The sequence below is a fragment of the Miniopterus natalensis genome, chromosome 1 (assembly GCF_054644295.1).
Source record: "Miniopterus natalensis isolate mMinNat1 chromosome 1, mMinNat1.hap1, whole genome shotgun sequence".
NCBI lineage: Eukaryota > Metazoa > Chordata > Mammalia > Chiroptera > Miniopteridae > Miniopterus > Miniopterus natalensis.
In genome coordinates this window covers 16,322,972-16,339,180 of record NC_142081.1, presented here as the reverse complement: position 1 = coordinate 16,339,180, position 16,209 = coordinate 16,322,972, and the positions used below count along the sequence as shown (strand labels likewise).

Below are 16,209 nucleotides of genomic sequence, written 5' to 3'. Positions count from 1 at the left end.
ATCACTTATATAGAAATAAATGACTGCCTGTGGAAAATATAACATATCTTGGAGAAATGACCATGGCTGGTCATGAAATGCTATTGAGTGGAAAGCTGAATATAGTTTCTCTCACTGCCTATCATAATATTAAATAAAATTCTAAAAGTCTTGACATTTTCCCCCCTATGTCTTCTAAGCACTTCCTTCTAGCGCCTGTCCGGGGAGCCTGATGAGAGTTATATGGCAGAATTAAGAAGCGGCAGAGCAGTGACCTGCAATCATGTCACAAAGCTGTTTATCTGTGGCCAGGTGTATGAGTGCCTTAATGGATGGGACAGTATGTGTGACGGTGCTTTGACCCACCCTCCTCCATGTTTATATACATCACATATACCTGAGGAAAATATTCAGTTGCTTAATATGAAAAATAAAAAATGTGGCCTATGTACATCTGATCCTGAGGTACCATAACTAACTTGAGATATCACCCATATTAAAGGTGACTGTCAGATTAGAATAGCAGACGGTTTACGCAGATACATCAAATCACTTGGTAAAATGGTTAAGACAGGAAAGAGAAAATGCTTAGCTCTTGGAATAAAATAATGATGACATAATGGAAACCAAAACATTATCAGAAACTGATAATTATTCAATGGATTCATAAATATAAATCAGCAAAAATGAGAAGAATTATCACTTTTGGATTTGACCTACTTCCTACTTCCTTGTGGTTTATTTTGGCATTTTATTTCATAGCAACCTAGATTTTTTAAAATAAAAGGGTTGTCAGATTTAATGTACAAACTCTATGCCCATGATAAATTGAAGAGCTAAATGATTATTTAAATAAGAATCCATTAAATAACACTTGAGTCTCAATGGTTTGGATGAAAGTGAGCTTAAAGGTAACAACTTATATATGCAGGATGCTGAAGGAGCGGTGGAGAACAGAGCAGGCATGGCACCTGGCACCATGGTTCCCTCTCTGGTGAACAGAGGACTCAGAAAAAAAATAAGTCATTCAAATAACAAATAACTCCATAATTATTCTGAAAAGGGTTTTGAAGAAAAATTATGATGCACCCTGGGCACTCATAACAGAAACCCTACTTAAAACTGTAAGTTCCGAAGGCTTCTTTAAGGACTTTACATATGAGCTGACACTTGAAGAAGGGGAGAGGTGGGTGGTAGGAGATGGTATCCTGGGTCAGCAGACTCACACCTTGTTGGTGTGGATGACACTTTAGCAACATTTACAGTGTAGTCACAGAATGAAAACTAGCCTGTAATATCCTTAATCTTTGCAAAATAGTATATGCTTCTGAAAAGTTCTATGCAAAGATTTTCCATTTTTGATTATCTGAATTTTAGTATAATACCCTCTAACTTCCTTTACCCGCTTATCCGCATTCATCAGTGATCTCCACACACAAAAATTTGTTTAAGATTATTACCTTAAAATTATTTTTAAAAGATTATTACCTTGGGTGATTTAAGTTTTTCTGATAAGGGCAAGGTCTATGAAAGAGGGATCCCATATATATTTATAATAAATTGGGTAATATTGCAAATGTACTTGGGGGGCATTATTTGTGTGATTCATAATGAAATTTTTTTCAAACACATATCCTGAATATTACTATCATGTACTGGTCTTGCATTTTAATCCTTCCCTCAGTTGCATTTTCTTAAATCCAATTGAAAAACTGGTACAAGACTTCATTACTTACAGGTCAAGTGTGAAAACCGTGGGCTAGCCAGGAAGCGACTGTGATCCTGCCAAGGGGATGAGAGATCTAAGCCATGAGCATAGGAACTTTCGGCAAAGGCTCGATCATCCTGAAAAAGACAGCGCAGCATTTCCGTTCACTGATGACAAAATGCAAGAACCTCGATTCATTTAAATGTACTAAACATGAAACTGAGCCTCAATATAAAACTTATGTTATACATATGATTTTAACCCTTGTAAAAAATAAAATCTGTGCACGTACAACAAAATATGAAAAAAAGAGAGAGAAGGCAATCACCCATAGCCATTAACAGCATGACATATTGCTTTCCAGTCTTTCTTTCTGTGGGCAGGATTTGTAAACATTGTTATAAAACTCTGTGTTCATTTATTTACATTCCTACTGTAATCATTTCTGAAGTCATTCTATTATCCTAACCTTTAGCATGTGGGTTACTCAGATACTATCTAGTGGATAGACTATACTTAGCATAGCGTGCTTTGCTGAGCATGTGGGTGGCTTCCAGTGTTTTACTCCTATAAATAACACTGTGAGAAACATCTTTAAACATACGACCTTTCCCATATTTATGCTACTCCTTATGACACATTCTTAGGTGGAAATCTGGGTCAATAAAAACAATTTGATGCTTTAAATACATTGAGCTAGACTGCTTTCCATAATGATTATATTAAACCTCTTACTCATTCAATAAATATTTAATACCCAAACAAAATGGGCACAGAAGAGTCCCTTTCCTCATGAATTATATGAATGTGGCCTTTTCCCCAAATCTTAGCTGAAAACGGGATCATAACTTCAAGTAATTTTACTAATCAGATTAAAAATAGATGCTTTCATACTTTTCTGTGATAGTCAAATTGCAACTTTTTTCTCTTAAACATTTTCTAATTATTTACACAATTCATTTTTTTCTTTCACTCATTCCTTCATTCAACAATAATGCGCACCTACTATGTGCTGGTTAAATAATAAACGAAATCTCGAGGTATGTGGTCATGCAACCTTCCAGCTTGCAGAGGAAAACAGCATTAAACAAATAAACTAAACAAATGATGATAAAATGAAAAACTGCAAGTGCTACAAGAAGAAGAATAGGAGGTAACAGGAAGAACTAAATTCAGATTTGTGGACCAGAAGGCCCCTCTGGGAGGCGGTATTTAAAGCAATATTTGAACGCTGGGCATAAGTCAATACATCAGCCAGATGAAAACTTATGGGAGGAAGGCGGGAAAGTGGAAGTAAGGGGAGCAGAAGACAAGGTCCGGGCATGATGTTCCAGACACGTGGGAAGGTGCTGAGGTGAGAAAGAGCTTGGTGTGTTTGAAGAACTGAAGGAAGGCCCCGTGGCTCAGGAACACTGAACCTGGGGGAAGTGGTTACAATGAGGTCCAGAGATGGGGTTTGACTTCGGGATTTTTTTTTCATATATAAATCAGAAAGTCAGTCAAGGGTTTTCAGGACAGGAATGACATACTTTGATGTATATTTCTCAAAGATTACTTTGGTCTCTTTATGGAGAACAGATTGGAGTGGCTCAAGTGTCGATATGGGAAAACAGCTGAAGGACTGTAATTGAGGACAACTGTGGGGTCAAGGGAGAGGAAGGGATCAAGAATGTTGCCAAAGATTCTAGATTAAGCAACTGTGGGTTAGGGGCCCAAACAGAATCCTCAAAACTTGTCCAGCACATAGAGCAGGGCCTCCTGTGAAATGACAATCTGATGAATTAGGTGTTATCCTCTCCACCAAGGACCAAGTTTATATTTTATTTCTTTGTCACATATGTATTATGCAAGGGCAAAAGAAAGGCCAAAAAGAATGTATTTATATACATTTGTAAAAGGCCCATTTACTCTGAGCTAAAACCATGGACATAATCCTCAGATAGGTCAAGATCATTAGCCTTCGAGTACCAAAAAGGAGTTCAAGTCTATTTAAGACGAAGGCCCTGAGGTTTTCAACCAAGTGATTTATAGTTTTGACTAGTTATGGGGATTTCATAAGAAACTGGAAGTCATTCACTACAGGTTTTGGAAAGGAAAGGACATATATTGTGTCCCAAACGTATTTCAACAGCTACTGTAGAATGAGCTGATACTGGGCAGCTAGAGGCTGGGCAATGGACTTGGCTCTTACGGTTCAGATGTGAAGTACTAACGGCCTGGGAGGAGCTGGGAGATGCACAAACGGAAAAGAGACTTACATTCTCAGCCAGTGTAGAAATCTCCAGTCAATCATGGTCTTTACATGAAGCCTGGAAAAGCGCAAGAAATGGTTTCCTGGTAAAAGATGCTTTAACGACTATGAGCCAGTAAGAGAAAGAAAAACTTCAGGGGACACGAACACACTGGCACTTTCCCCATTGACACTAGACTGAGAAAGACAGAGAGGGGACAGAAGTGGAGACGCAGGTTTGGGCTGAACGAGACAGGCGCTGCAAAGACAGCCTCCGAGCGCGCCCAGCGGAGCAGGATGAGTTCACAGGGATATTCAGAGCCCACTCACTCTTCCCCAAAGGCCTGGTTTTAAATTTCTAAGGCAAAATCAACTGGAATCAAAGCACAGGTTTTATCTTCTCTGTTCACAGAAAAACAACAATTTATATTTTTAAATTATAAAATTTAAAATGGCATATGACAGTTAAAATATGGCACTGACATTTCCTTTTTAGCAAATTTGGAAAATACAGAAAAAAATTAAGAAGAAAGTAAATAATCTAACAAGTCATGTAAGGGTAAATTTTTTTTTCCAGTTCTCACTTATAAATATCTTTATAAATTGAGATCACCATTTGTTGACAATTTTGCTTTCTACTTTTTCATGTAACATATATGGAAATTTTCTCTGTCATCATCATCATCATTATGGTTAACCAGTTTATTTTACTAATCTATTTTTGGAAATTTAAGGTTGATTTCAGTTTTCTTCTATTATAAATAACCATTTGATAAACATATTTGTGCATAAAGCTTTGTCCATATTTTAAATTTATTAACTTAGCATAGAGTCCTGGAAGTAGAATTACTTGGTGACACATTTTTAGGCTGTTTACTTGTATGCATTTCATCTGTTATCAAAGTTATTGGCAGAACTGTTCATATATATTTCCTAAATATCCCTTTAAAGGTCGATAGAAATTCTGGTAATATCCTTTCATCCCTAATATTGAAAATGTGTACCTTCTCTCTTTTTTCCTAATCAATCTGGATAGAGGTTTTTAAATTTTATTGCTCTTTTCAAAAATCCTGGTTTTGATTTCACTTATTTCCTTATTTTTATAATTTCCATTTCACTGATCTCTGCTCTTTATTGTTTCCTTCCTTTTACTTAATTTAGGTTTAAATTGCTCTCCATTTTCTAGTTTCTTAAGGTGAAAACTTGGATTATCTATTTGAGACTTTTCTTCTTTTGTAATATACACATTTAATGTTATAAATTTCCCTCTGAGCACTGTTTATCTGACTCTCACAAGTTTTAATAAACTGCCCTTTCATTTTCATATAGTTAAAATATTTTCTAATTTTCCTTTGGAGTTCTGCCTCGACCCACCCATGGGTTATTTAGAAGTATGTTACTTAGTTTCTAAATATTTGAGGCTTTTCCAGATATCTTTCTGTTATTGATTTCTAGTTTCATTCCACTGTGGTTAGGCAACAGGCTTTGTACAATTTCAAGCATCTTAAATTTATTGAGATCTGCTTTATCGCCCAGAATGTGGTGTTTTGGAGAGCGGGCGCCGCGCGCGCGTCAGCTGCTGCTGGGTGCGGTCTCGGGACCGCGCCGTCCCCGCGCCCTCGCTGGCTGGCTGCCTGCTGCTCCCTGGGCAGGTGAGGGGCGCTGCAGTCCTGGGTGCCATCTCCTCCGAGTCCCAGCAGCTCTGCTTCAGACGGCGTGGCGCTTGGTTAATGGGTGCATGACATTTAGGGCTGTTGTCCCTTCCCTTTAAAATTATTGACTTATTTACCTCCTCGCTTTCCCCCCCCCCCCCCCCCCGTATAGAAAATGAGGAAGCTTACCTCTGATACACCTTTAAGTTGCAACATTTTATAAGCTTCGAAAGACAGTTGGAATCCCCCATATTACCCCGAAATACAACTAATGAAATGGAGCCTGAAGGAACACCCTGAAAGAAGGTTTCACAGCCTTTTGAGCAGTCGGCAAAGTAGAAGATGAAAAGATACCTTCCCGTCCTCCAAGTACACCCGGGTGTCTCATTTGTGGAGTTGCGACATAAGTGCATTTTACCAGGTGACCGTAAGATGAGTTTTTTGTAATTCCTATCTACCCTTTAGTCAAAATACTTAAATATTAAAAAGAAAGTATTTGTCAAAAAGCAAGGTTTTTTTTTTTGCAATTTTAGTAATCCTAGCTTTTGCTTTTTGCCAATTCTTATATCCTTAGCACAAGGACCTATTTTTATTGCTCTCTTAAGTCTCAACAAGTTAGTTAGCCAGAATTCCCTGCAAAAATTCCACTGTGTGAAGGGACTTGCATTTTCTAATATTTTCCCTGGGTTTCTTCCACTTCTCTTTCATAACCCACATTGTAATTGGTTTCTTAAAAGCTGTTCCAACCTGACTAAAATGTCTTTGCTAAACTGATCTCTAATGATTAATATTTAATGACGCCCACCAAGTATTTTTCTCTCAGGAATATTGTAAGTTCAAAGTTTATAAGACAAATGATACATTTAATTTTTTTTAAAAATTTTAATTTATCCAACCCTTCCCCTGGAGAGAAGGAAAAACACTCATGTGTTTCTGAGTCTGAGGCAGGAATGTTTTCCAGAACTTGTCTCCACACTAACAATGCACTGTCCCTCCGTCTCGGTCCCACTCGTGCCTCCCAGGTCCCCATCAGTGCTCGAAAATGCCTAACGTCTTCCTCAGGAAATGCTGCTCCCGTCTGAAAGGTAAACTGGGGGAGACACTTTGCTTCCAGCCGGCCCTGCACATCCCAATTTGATGGCTGCTATTTTCGCTTTAACCTCTGTGAGGGGGAGGCTTTGTCTTTTCACTCCCCCATCCCAATAGCTCACCATTTAGCACAGTGCTATTTGCATTAAGGAACTGAAAAATGGTCCCATATGATCATTTCTTGACCAAAGTACAGAATGAAAGTTTGCTATGGTGGGAGTTGGGCCAAAGGAGGCTGCCACTCTCACAGCGTCCCTGCGTGTGAGGAAGCGAGGGTGTGGGGCCAGATCGCCTCCAAGTCCCCTCAGCACTACCACTTTATGATTCGAGCCATCTGAACAGAACCACTAAACAGCCAGAACGTCTAACGGGGCAAACTACCTCTGTCGCAGGAAACCAAATGTACACCACAGCCTGCAGACCCAAAGCCACACGCATCCGCAGGTGAACAGGCCCGCGGCGATACTGGGCTGGACCAGGCCATCTGACAAATGCACCTCTATCCAGTTGATATTTCATTGCATAAAATTCAGTATTCCTAGCAACTCACTAATGAAAAGGATCTACTCAGTTTTTTATTTATTTTTCCTGCTTCAGACTTGGCTCCGCATGACTTTAATCCATTTTCAGGAACCAGATCTACTCACAGTGGATATGAATTTGCCACAAATGAGGATACTCGAAAGAATGTGACGCTGACTTAACCAACAAAGGGAAAGGTGCAAAGATGTTTTAATGATGGTGCCTCATTGGACTCAGTGCTTATTCTCCTAAAGTGACTATCTTAAAGAAAACAGTGACTGTTTGCATGAACATTATGACGTGTTTAATAAAACTAGTAAGACATTTACTTGGTACTCTTTATGGTTTTAGTACCTAGAATTTTTAATTTGAGATGATTAAAAATGACATCTTTATAAATGAATTTCTTCACAATCTTTCTTAATGCTATTGAGTAAATTACTGGGATGGGTGAAAACATGTGGCTTCTTAAGGGAACTGAGTTTGGTAGAGGGACCAAGCAGGTTAAAAAATTAATATGCTCATCTAAGAACCCGTATCGATTCCTAAATAAGCACTTGTGATCCATTGCTATTTTCAGATTTTACAATAAAGAAAAATCCCAACTCACTTGGCAACCTTCTGTTTAACTTTTAAAAGAGCAAAATGAAATCAACTCGTTAAATATTATGGCTGGCAAGCTAGCCTTGGTCACTTCAAAGAATCAAAATCTCTTCAGGTTTCAGCATGATTTCACTGCCTGCCAGGTTTCATATGTGTGAAATTAAATTTCTGTTAGAATTCTAGAAAGGCTGAAGCGAGAAAAACATGTTTGTCCCCCAATTTCACATGCGCGTGTTTTCTGTGTGCTCTGGAGTCAAAGATGAGGCAGGCAGTGTCTACCCTTGAAAGTCATACAATCTAGTAGAACAGCATTGCCCAAATTTCAGTATTACCTGTAGTTACACTTACTATTTTCTTCCATGTTAACCTATAGATTAATTAGCCCTGCACCCTACGTCTCTGTAAGACAGGCTTAATGGATGGCAAGTTGGTTGAGGTTGGGGGATGCATAGAGCCATATCTGCAGAGCAGTTTATATATGATTTCTTATCAAAGCATGAAGAGAGGTGGTTATAAATGAGATAGTCGGGTATTGTGTGGTCAACTCCCCCTTAAATCCCCCCATGGCTGCCACTATTATTCCTGAGCAATTTTTATAAATTACCTGAATAATATACTAGTGATATATTTTAATAGTCATTAAATAAACACCACCTAGAATCTTGATTTGCACCTGGAGTTACACATAGTATTCTTTAGAAGCTACTATTGTAAAAGATTCAAGGTGTGCCAGAAATAGCTGACCTAAGAGAGAAAGTCTAAGAGCCATTCATTGCTATGAGCAAAGTATAAACAAATCAGGAAGAGACTGGAGGAGGGGGAAAGGGCTCCAGGAGCAGAGCCCAGCTGAATACCATAGACGCGCCTGTGCCGAGCAAATATGACAAAGGGCTTCGGCCAACTCTGCTCTCATAAACTGCTGAAAGCCATTATCAGCACTTCCTCACCCAGCTCCTCTTATCCCATAAAACATCTGCTTCCTTAAAAAGAAGTTCCACACCAACTCTTCAACTAACAATTGGAAATCGAGAGTTTCCTTTCAGGAGGAGGAGGGATGGGAACAAAGCCTGCCTTCTGTGATTTTACTGAAAAACCCACTGCTAATTGAAACCATATATTTAGTATGGGTAGAGAGCAAAGAATGCAGGTAGCAGAAGGGGATTTCTTGAAGAAAACCATGCTCCTCCGTGAGTTCAGATTCGCAGTGCTATGCTGTTGGCTGACTTTTGGACATTCGGTTCTATTTGAAACAGCTGGGGCAGCAAGGAAGCGTGTCTGACAGAAACCCAGTTAGGCCCGATGAAAGAGAGGCCATGAAATGCTTCTGTTGTCTCCACAAAGACAGAGAAAATGTGTCAGATTCAGCTTTGATTAAATTCTAAATATAAACTTTTAGATCAGACTTTGTCCAGTTACTTGGTCTGCTTGGTACAATGTGACATTATGCTTTCAGCAACTGTGGATGTTGGTCCTGCTGAAAATCTCAGTGGATTTCTAGAAATCTGGATTGTTTTTGTTCCGGTGATTGCCATGAGAGCAAATCGCAGGAGATGGCTCTAGCCTGGCTTGAAAGAGAGCCTGACGTATTTCCTGCTAACCCTTCCCTCCACCAGCAGTGTGGTCACAGTGGACGTCTCACTGCCTTCCTGTAACAACAACGACATGAGAAGCCAGCTGCCAACACGGTTCTCCTATTCCAACAGTTATTGGTCTGTCAACAGCAATATGGTCAAAGCTGTACAACTGTAATGCTGCTAGCTGCTCTCTCCAAAGAGATGAGATGGGGATAGAACACTTGCTTGTACTTTGTCATCACAAACCTTTTTCAAAAGACCTTGGACTCCCACTGCAGTCTACTGAGGTCTCTGGAATAGCATTCATCCCTTCCTCCTTTGCACAACAGTTGTTTGTGTGGAGGCTTTGGATTTCTATGGATTGGTAATGATTTTTCTTATTATACCATTCTCTTTAGCCCTAGCAGAGTGCCTATACACAGTAGAAACTCAATAAATGTTTGTTGAATTTTGTATTTAAAACAATAACAACAAACATGAATATTTTACAATTAGAATGGAAGCTCCAAGGAGGCAGAGATCTTTGTTTATTTTGTTTAATGACATGAGTTCCATGCATCTAGTAAGTTCCTGGCACACAGCTGACACTCAATGAATATCCGTTGAATAAACAGATAAATATTATGGTTTTCCAAAGAGCTTGAGCAGTATTTATTTGATTGGTAAATAAAGAAAAGGAAATATTTTATATATGTGCAAAGGAAGAAAGACCAAATTGGTAATTTCTCCTTTCTTAGACAAGGAGTTGGCAAACTTTCTATAGAGGGCCAGAGGGTAAATATATTAGACTTTTTGAGCCATGCAGTTTCTGTTGCAACTACTCCAACTCTACTGTTGAATGTGAAAGTAGCCAGAGACAATATGTGAATAAGTGGGTGTGACTGTATTTCAATAAAACTTTATTTACAAAAGCAGTCAGCAGGCCAAGATTTGTCCAAGTTTGCTGACTCCTGCTCTAATCTGTAAGGATGAAGGCAAATTGACAGTCATTCCCTCCTGTAAGACTGTGCCTCCTGCCTCTTTATACATCCTGCATCACCACCTGGAACAAGTAGCACAGCAATTTGCAATATGGTAGCTGCACAGTATGTTTGTTGAAATCAACTAAATCCTTCAGTAACTAATTTTCTAGAACCAGTTTTCAGTAGAACCAACAAATTCAGTCCCTGCAACGTGCCCTTTTCTTTGAACTCTGTCCTAGCAAAACACAGAGGAAGTTAATAGCTGCTGAAATAATGTCTTATGAGAGTGGGGCACATACTCTCTTGATAGAAAGAGTCCCAATGCCTCTTACATGAAGCGTTTTCTTCAAGATGTCAGTGACTCATTAGAGGTAGCTTCTCTGATTATTTATGAAGCCCAGAAATAATTAACAACTTTCTCATAGCCCATACGAGCTCATGCTTCTTTTGAAACTGCCTCTCCTCTCAGTCTTTTTAAATAAATGATTTTCATAAAAAGCATATGAGCAAATGATCACTGGTATCTACAACTGGCAAGAATGTTCTCCCACAGTTCCATCTCTAATGACTACAAAAAAATGTGATATTTGCATGAGTTTTGTTAGATTACCTCACTACTTCAGGCCAAACATGTGTTACATATGGTGACAGTCTACACATTTGTCACTGAAATTAATCAATGTTTTGCAACGTTTAAGTAGTGCTGATGTAGAACAAGTCACCATATCATGTGCTCTCTGGCCCTTCCTGGACTCGTACTACCTATCTGCAAAACTTCTTCCTCATTTGGCTAAGTGTTGGCCTCACAAACCAGGCCTGATTTCCCCTTCAGCTGCAAATGTAAGCCAGGCAGATTTGGGTTTAAATTCTGATTCAACCATTTAATTGCTCTAAAACCTTGCTGTCTTCAGTGGCAAAAAAGAAAAAAAACATGGTGCCAACCCGGCAGGTTGCTGTGAAAATTAAATGAAATAATGCATATAAAGTGTGGGACACCTACAAAAAGAGCAATTTCAGGTGATTGGCTCAATAATGAGTAGTTATTATTATTAGCTATTATTGTCTAAACCTTGTATTTCTGTTTAAGGCTGGCAGCACCCCTGCTTGAGCGTATGAGCCTGATGGGATTGCTGGGAGATGATTTAGTGATCTTCAAATTTGCTATATGAAACAAGGTCCCTACGACAGCCCCTAACACCAGCTTACAAAAACAAAGGTAAATGGTGGGAAGTCACAGGATTCCCTCTTCCCAATAAGGTATCAATAATACGGCAGGACAGCGTTACGTTTCTGGAGGTGGGGCAGTGGAGTGCTCATTTTAGCACGCTAGGGAGGACCACAGAAAGGAACAGTGTCTTTACACCCACGGAGTGCTCTGGCCAGTTACAGTCGGAGGTCGCATCTGCCCGTAATAAGTAAATATATACAGTGCGATGAATATTCATACATACCACAGTTTATAAAACTATAAAAAAGCCTGAGGAGCCTTTAGATTTTTTTTCCCCCCTAAATTGACTTGGAGTGCACATTAGAATACAGATGGATTCCCTCCAGGTCAGTGTTCTCAATGGGGGTCAGTTTTGACCTCAAGGGACAGCTGGCAGTGTCTGGAGACACTTCTGGATGCTGCAGTTTGGGATGGGAGATGCTAATGGCATCTAGCAAGCAGACATTAGGGATGCTGCTAAATACCGTACAATGCATGGGGCAGCCTCTACAGTAAGGAGTTATCGGACCCAAGTGGTAACAATACCAAAGTTGAGAAGCCTGCTCTAGCTAATACCTGCCAAGAGTCCAGTGGGTTTGAAATCACCCACAGCCCAGGTAGATCCTGAGGCGAATCTAAAGAATGGTGGACCTTTGGTCAATATGATCAAATCTTTCCAGTGCCCTATGTTGGTTCCGCCTTAACGAACCAGAAGCTTCAGTAGTAGCAGCGAGTTCATATCCTCAGGGAAAGAATGCTGATGACTGTAAAGGCCAAGATTACAGTTCACAAAGTTCTCTATATGTTACTTTACCTACTGGGGACTTCAGCTCTGAGAGTAGCAACCAACACCCAAACTTAGCCTTTAACCAACCAAGAGGCCAGGGTTTCCCGGCTCAGGATTTCTCAAGCAACATCAACTCCGATGGACAAACAACGCAGTAAGCCACAGCAGCATATCCGTGAAGATTAGTTCCCAAGTAACATTATAGGCACTATTTTTTTATTCTCTGCCCCTACAAAATTAAACACCTATTTCGTGCATCGAAGGATATCTCCTCTTTCACAAGTGCTCTTACACAAGCCCTGCAGGAGCTGCTGAGAAAGCTGTAGCCACAGACATGGGAAAGGCTCAAAGACCGAAAGTGTAAATAAAGGACATTACTTTGAAGCTTCTGATTCTGTACTTGGGGTCGTCTCGGCACTGCTGGAAAGACTCCCGGGGAACCCTGTGTCTGGAGTATATCCCATCGATTCTCTCGGATGAACTGTGGGAATCCTGGAAAAACGACAAAACGTCTAAATTGGTGGACAAAAGGAAAATCAGTACTTGAAATCAGAATAAGCAAGTACTGACATGTAGAAAACATAATTACATGAGTTATGTAATTGTATCATAATTATAAAAGTTTAAAGAGATGCTTAGGGGAATCATATGTCCCTAAGGACAGAGAAGAAAGACGTCACTTTCGAATGACACAGTAAAAATAAAACCAGGGTCGCACGTTGGTTATTTGCATTCTTTTTACAGCTAGTCCATGTGCCAATCTCAAATAACTGACACCGTTTAGTTAAAAGGAAAAAGTTTCAAGTAATATAAGTGGTCTGAAGATGGTCGTTAATGACATCGTGCCACTTTTGGATGTGTGTATTGTCCCTTGTAGTATCGGTAAAACGAGAGTTACCTTTAAAGCTAGAGCCCATTTGCTTCAGCAGTTCTTAAATAACATTCTACTTTGTAACTATTGTAGCACATAGTTTTTATTTATTTATTTATTTTATTTTTTAAAAATATATCTTTATTGATTTCAGAGAGAGGAAGGGAGAGGGCGAGAGAGATAGAAACATGAGAAAGTCATTGATCGAGCCCTCAATCGGGCATGTGCCCTGACCGGGAATTGAACCCTGATAGCCTGGATCCTAGGTCGATGCTCAACCGCTGAGCCACGCCCGGCCGGGCTGGCACATAGTTTTTAAATGTAAGGACATCTGGCGTGGCTCAGCAGTTGAGCATCGACCTAGGATCCAGGAGATTGGGGTTTGATTCCGGGTCAGGGCCCAGGCCCGGGTTGCGGGCTCGATCCCCAGGTGGGGGCCTGCAGGAGGCAGCCGATCAATGACTCTCTCATCACTGATGTTTCTCTCTCCCTTCCTCTCTCTCGCCCCCCCTTCCTCTCTCTGAAATCAATAAAGACATATTTTTTTAAAAAAGGAATATCTCATCTGATCTCAAAAGCATAAAAAGATTCAGGTAATAAAGAAATTCTAAAAGCAAACATTTCCACAGCTGGGGTCGCCCCCTCTGCTTTTCCCTCACCTCGGGTTTGGGGGAAAGGGTAAAACACGGCAGTCACTGTGGCCAGCGACTTAGACGCTAATATTATGGATTAGAGAGAAACTAGAACACTCGTGTGTGGGAAAAAACATCTATGGGATTTAGTTCCCCAAACACTCCCAAACTAGAAGGAGAATTAAAATTCCAAAGCTCTCATTTTTAGGTGAAAAAAGCTGTAGCGCCCGGGCAGCCGAGAATGGCTCGCCCAAGGCCAGGCAACTTGCGGCGGGCGGGGCTCCGAACCAAGGCGACTCCCTTTCACCGCAACAAACGCGTGGTGTGTAAATGTGGGATTACAGCGCCATCCGCTTCTTTCAAAATGGGGTTAAAACAGGCGAGAGAGCATGACACACTTAAAGGACAGTGAAGTCAAGACTCAACGGGACGAGCTCCTGTTCACACTTAGAGACTACAGCGTTATCAAGATGACCGCTAGTGACAGGAGCAAGCTCCTCATTTTATGGATGACAAAATGTCCCCTGAGATGTTAAGTGATTTGTGTGGTGCAGGACCTTGGACCAGAACCTAGGTCTGCAGACTCTTGTCCACAGCACACTGATTTTTAGAAAAGTTTGGGAGTTTGAGAACTATAATCTGCAATAATCTATGTCTAATGACCAGAAGGCTTATGCATTTTTATTGAAGGCTATGTCTAGTTGTTTCCACTAAATTGATTACAAGCTCGTTTTAATCATATAGAGGGGTTTACAGTATATATAGAATGGGTTTCAAGCTAGAGGCGGTGGGGCAAGCAGATGGGTCTTGCTGTTAATAAAGAGAATTAGACCCCAGTTCCAACTAATGCACACACTCCAAGCTTCAGTGTCCTCAGCTGTGCGATGGGGGAAATAATGCCTGAGGGTTTCAGAATATGTAGTGTTTAGTGCTTGGCCACTGCCCGCCACAAGCCGCGCACAGTCCTTGCTAATGGATTCCTTCCCATTTTAAAGCTAAAGGTTTCCCTTTTAATGACCAATACTGGAGAGTAGGATTCTAAACTTTGAAAAGTATTCTCCCTACACATTTCACTATATAGCATCTTCATGTGTGAGTGTGTGTGTATATATGAGCTAGACGTGTATACAATCACTAGCCTATATGACAAAAATAATTTTAAAACTCTGGTAGTAGTAGAGAGCAGAACTTTTAAATTGTACTAATGAATATTCTGTTCAAAGTAGACCACTGGGGAAAAGGCGAACTGTCACTAAGATTAATCTTTGTATTTTGATGCTGGTATAAGGCAGGCGTTTGTTTCTCAGTGACAAATGCCACCTGTTTCCAACACCTTGTCAAATGCCACCTGTTTCCAACACCTTGTCTTATCTGCCCTCCTTTCCCATAGAGGACTTCTGTTAGCCACAGAAAAAGGTGGGAAGGATATGGGTGGCACATGTTGCCTGCTATCCACACTGGGTAACATAAGAGTGAGTAAAAATCACATCTTCTTGGACACTGGTTTCATAATTCTTTGATAGGGATTTAGACCGCAAATGTACAAAATCATAAAAAAGAATAAAAACTTTAGTAAAATATCTAGAAGCACCGGGTTTTGTTTTGTTTGCGATAGTCTAGATTTCTGGATGTCTCAGCTCAACCCTGGATGCCACCCCAAAATGCTGAGTAACTGAAATACCAAAACATGCTCAATGAGAGGTGATCTTAGGTAGTGCAGACCTTGAAAGCCTCATCATATGAGAGCCTGCAATGAATCAATATGGCAGGATCGAATGCTATTTCCTACTCATTATATCCTCAAATAGTACAGTAGATTTTAAAAGAACTTAAATATAATATGTTATATTTTAAAGCCAACGTGAAATAAGAGGTCGATTGCTTTTCAAGAGAACTCTCGCCATTGTTAGCCTCGGCCACACAGGGCCGAGGTACCACAGATCACGAACACTGCCCGCTGCACCGCATCCCTGCGAGGACGTGTGGGGGCGCTCTCGGCCTGGGCCTCGTCTGGCAGAACTAGGTGACAGGGTTTACTTGCTTTGCCTCTCTCTGTGAGGAACTTTATTTTTTATTATTATTTCTTATTATTTTTAATGCGCACCCGAGGATATGTTTTTATTAGTTTTAGAGAGGAAGGGAGGGGGAGGGAGAGAGAGAGAGAAACATCAACTGGTTGCCTCCCATGTGAGCCCCAACCAGGGATCGAACCCGCAACCTAGGTATGTGCCCTGACCAGGAATCACACCTACAACCTTCTGGTGCCCAGGACGATGTTCCAACCAACTGAGCCACCCAGGCAGGGCTCTGTGAAGAACTTTAAATCCATAAAGGAAATTAACTGGATTGTTAATAAAGTGATTTATGGTTAGAGTTCTATCAATAAGTGGCAT

General features: G+C 40.4%; 1 protein-coding gene across 5 annotated transcripts in view; it reads right to left on the bottom strand.

The window, feature by feature from the left end:
- Positions 1–16,209, bottom strand: part of CEP128 (centrosomal protein 128) — a 291,713-nt gene that overhangs the window by 9,465 nt on the left and 266,039 nt on the right. For 4 of the 5 annotated variants that reach the window (XM_016220106.2, XM_016220114.2, XM_087818763.1 and 1 more), the window contains 2 exons: positions 12,692–12,805; positions 1,716–1,824 (listed from right to left, as the gene is read on the bottom strand). In XM_016220106.2, the coding sequence (XP_016075592.2) occupies positions 1,716–1,824; positions 12,692–12,805 (223 nt within the window). Of the gene's footprint in view, positions 1–1,715; positions 1,825–3,487; positions 3,997–12,691; positions 12,806–16,209 lie in introns of those variants that run through there. The other variant, XM_087818772.1, reaches the window with a different exon arrangement.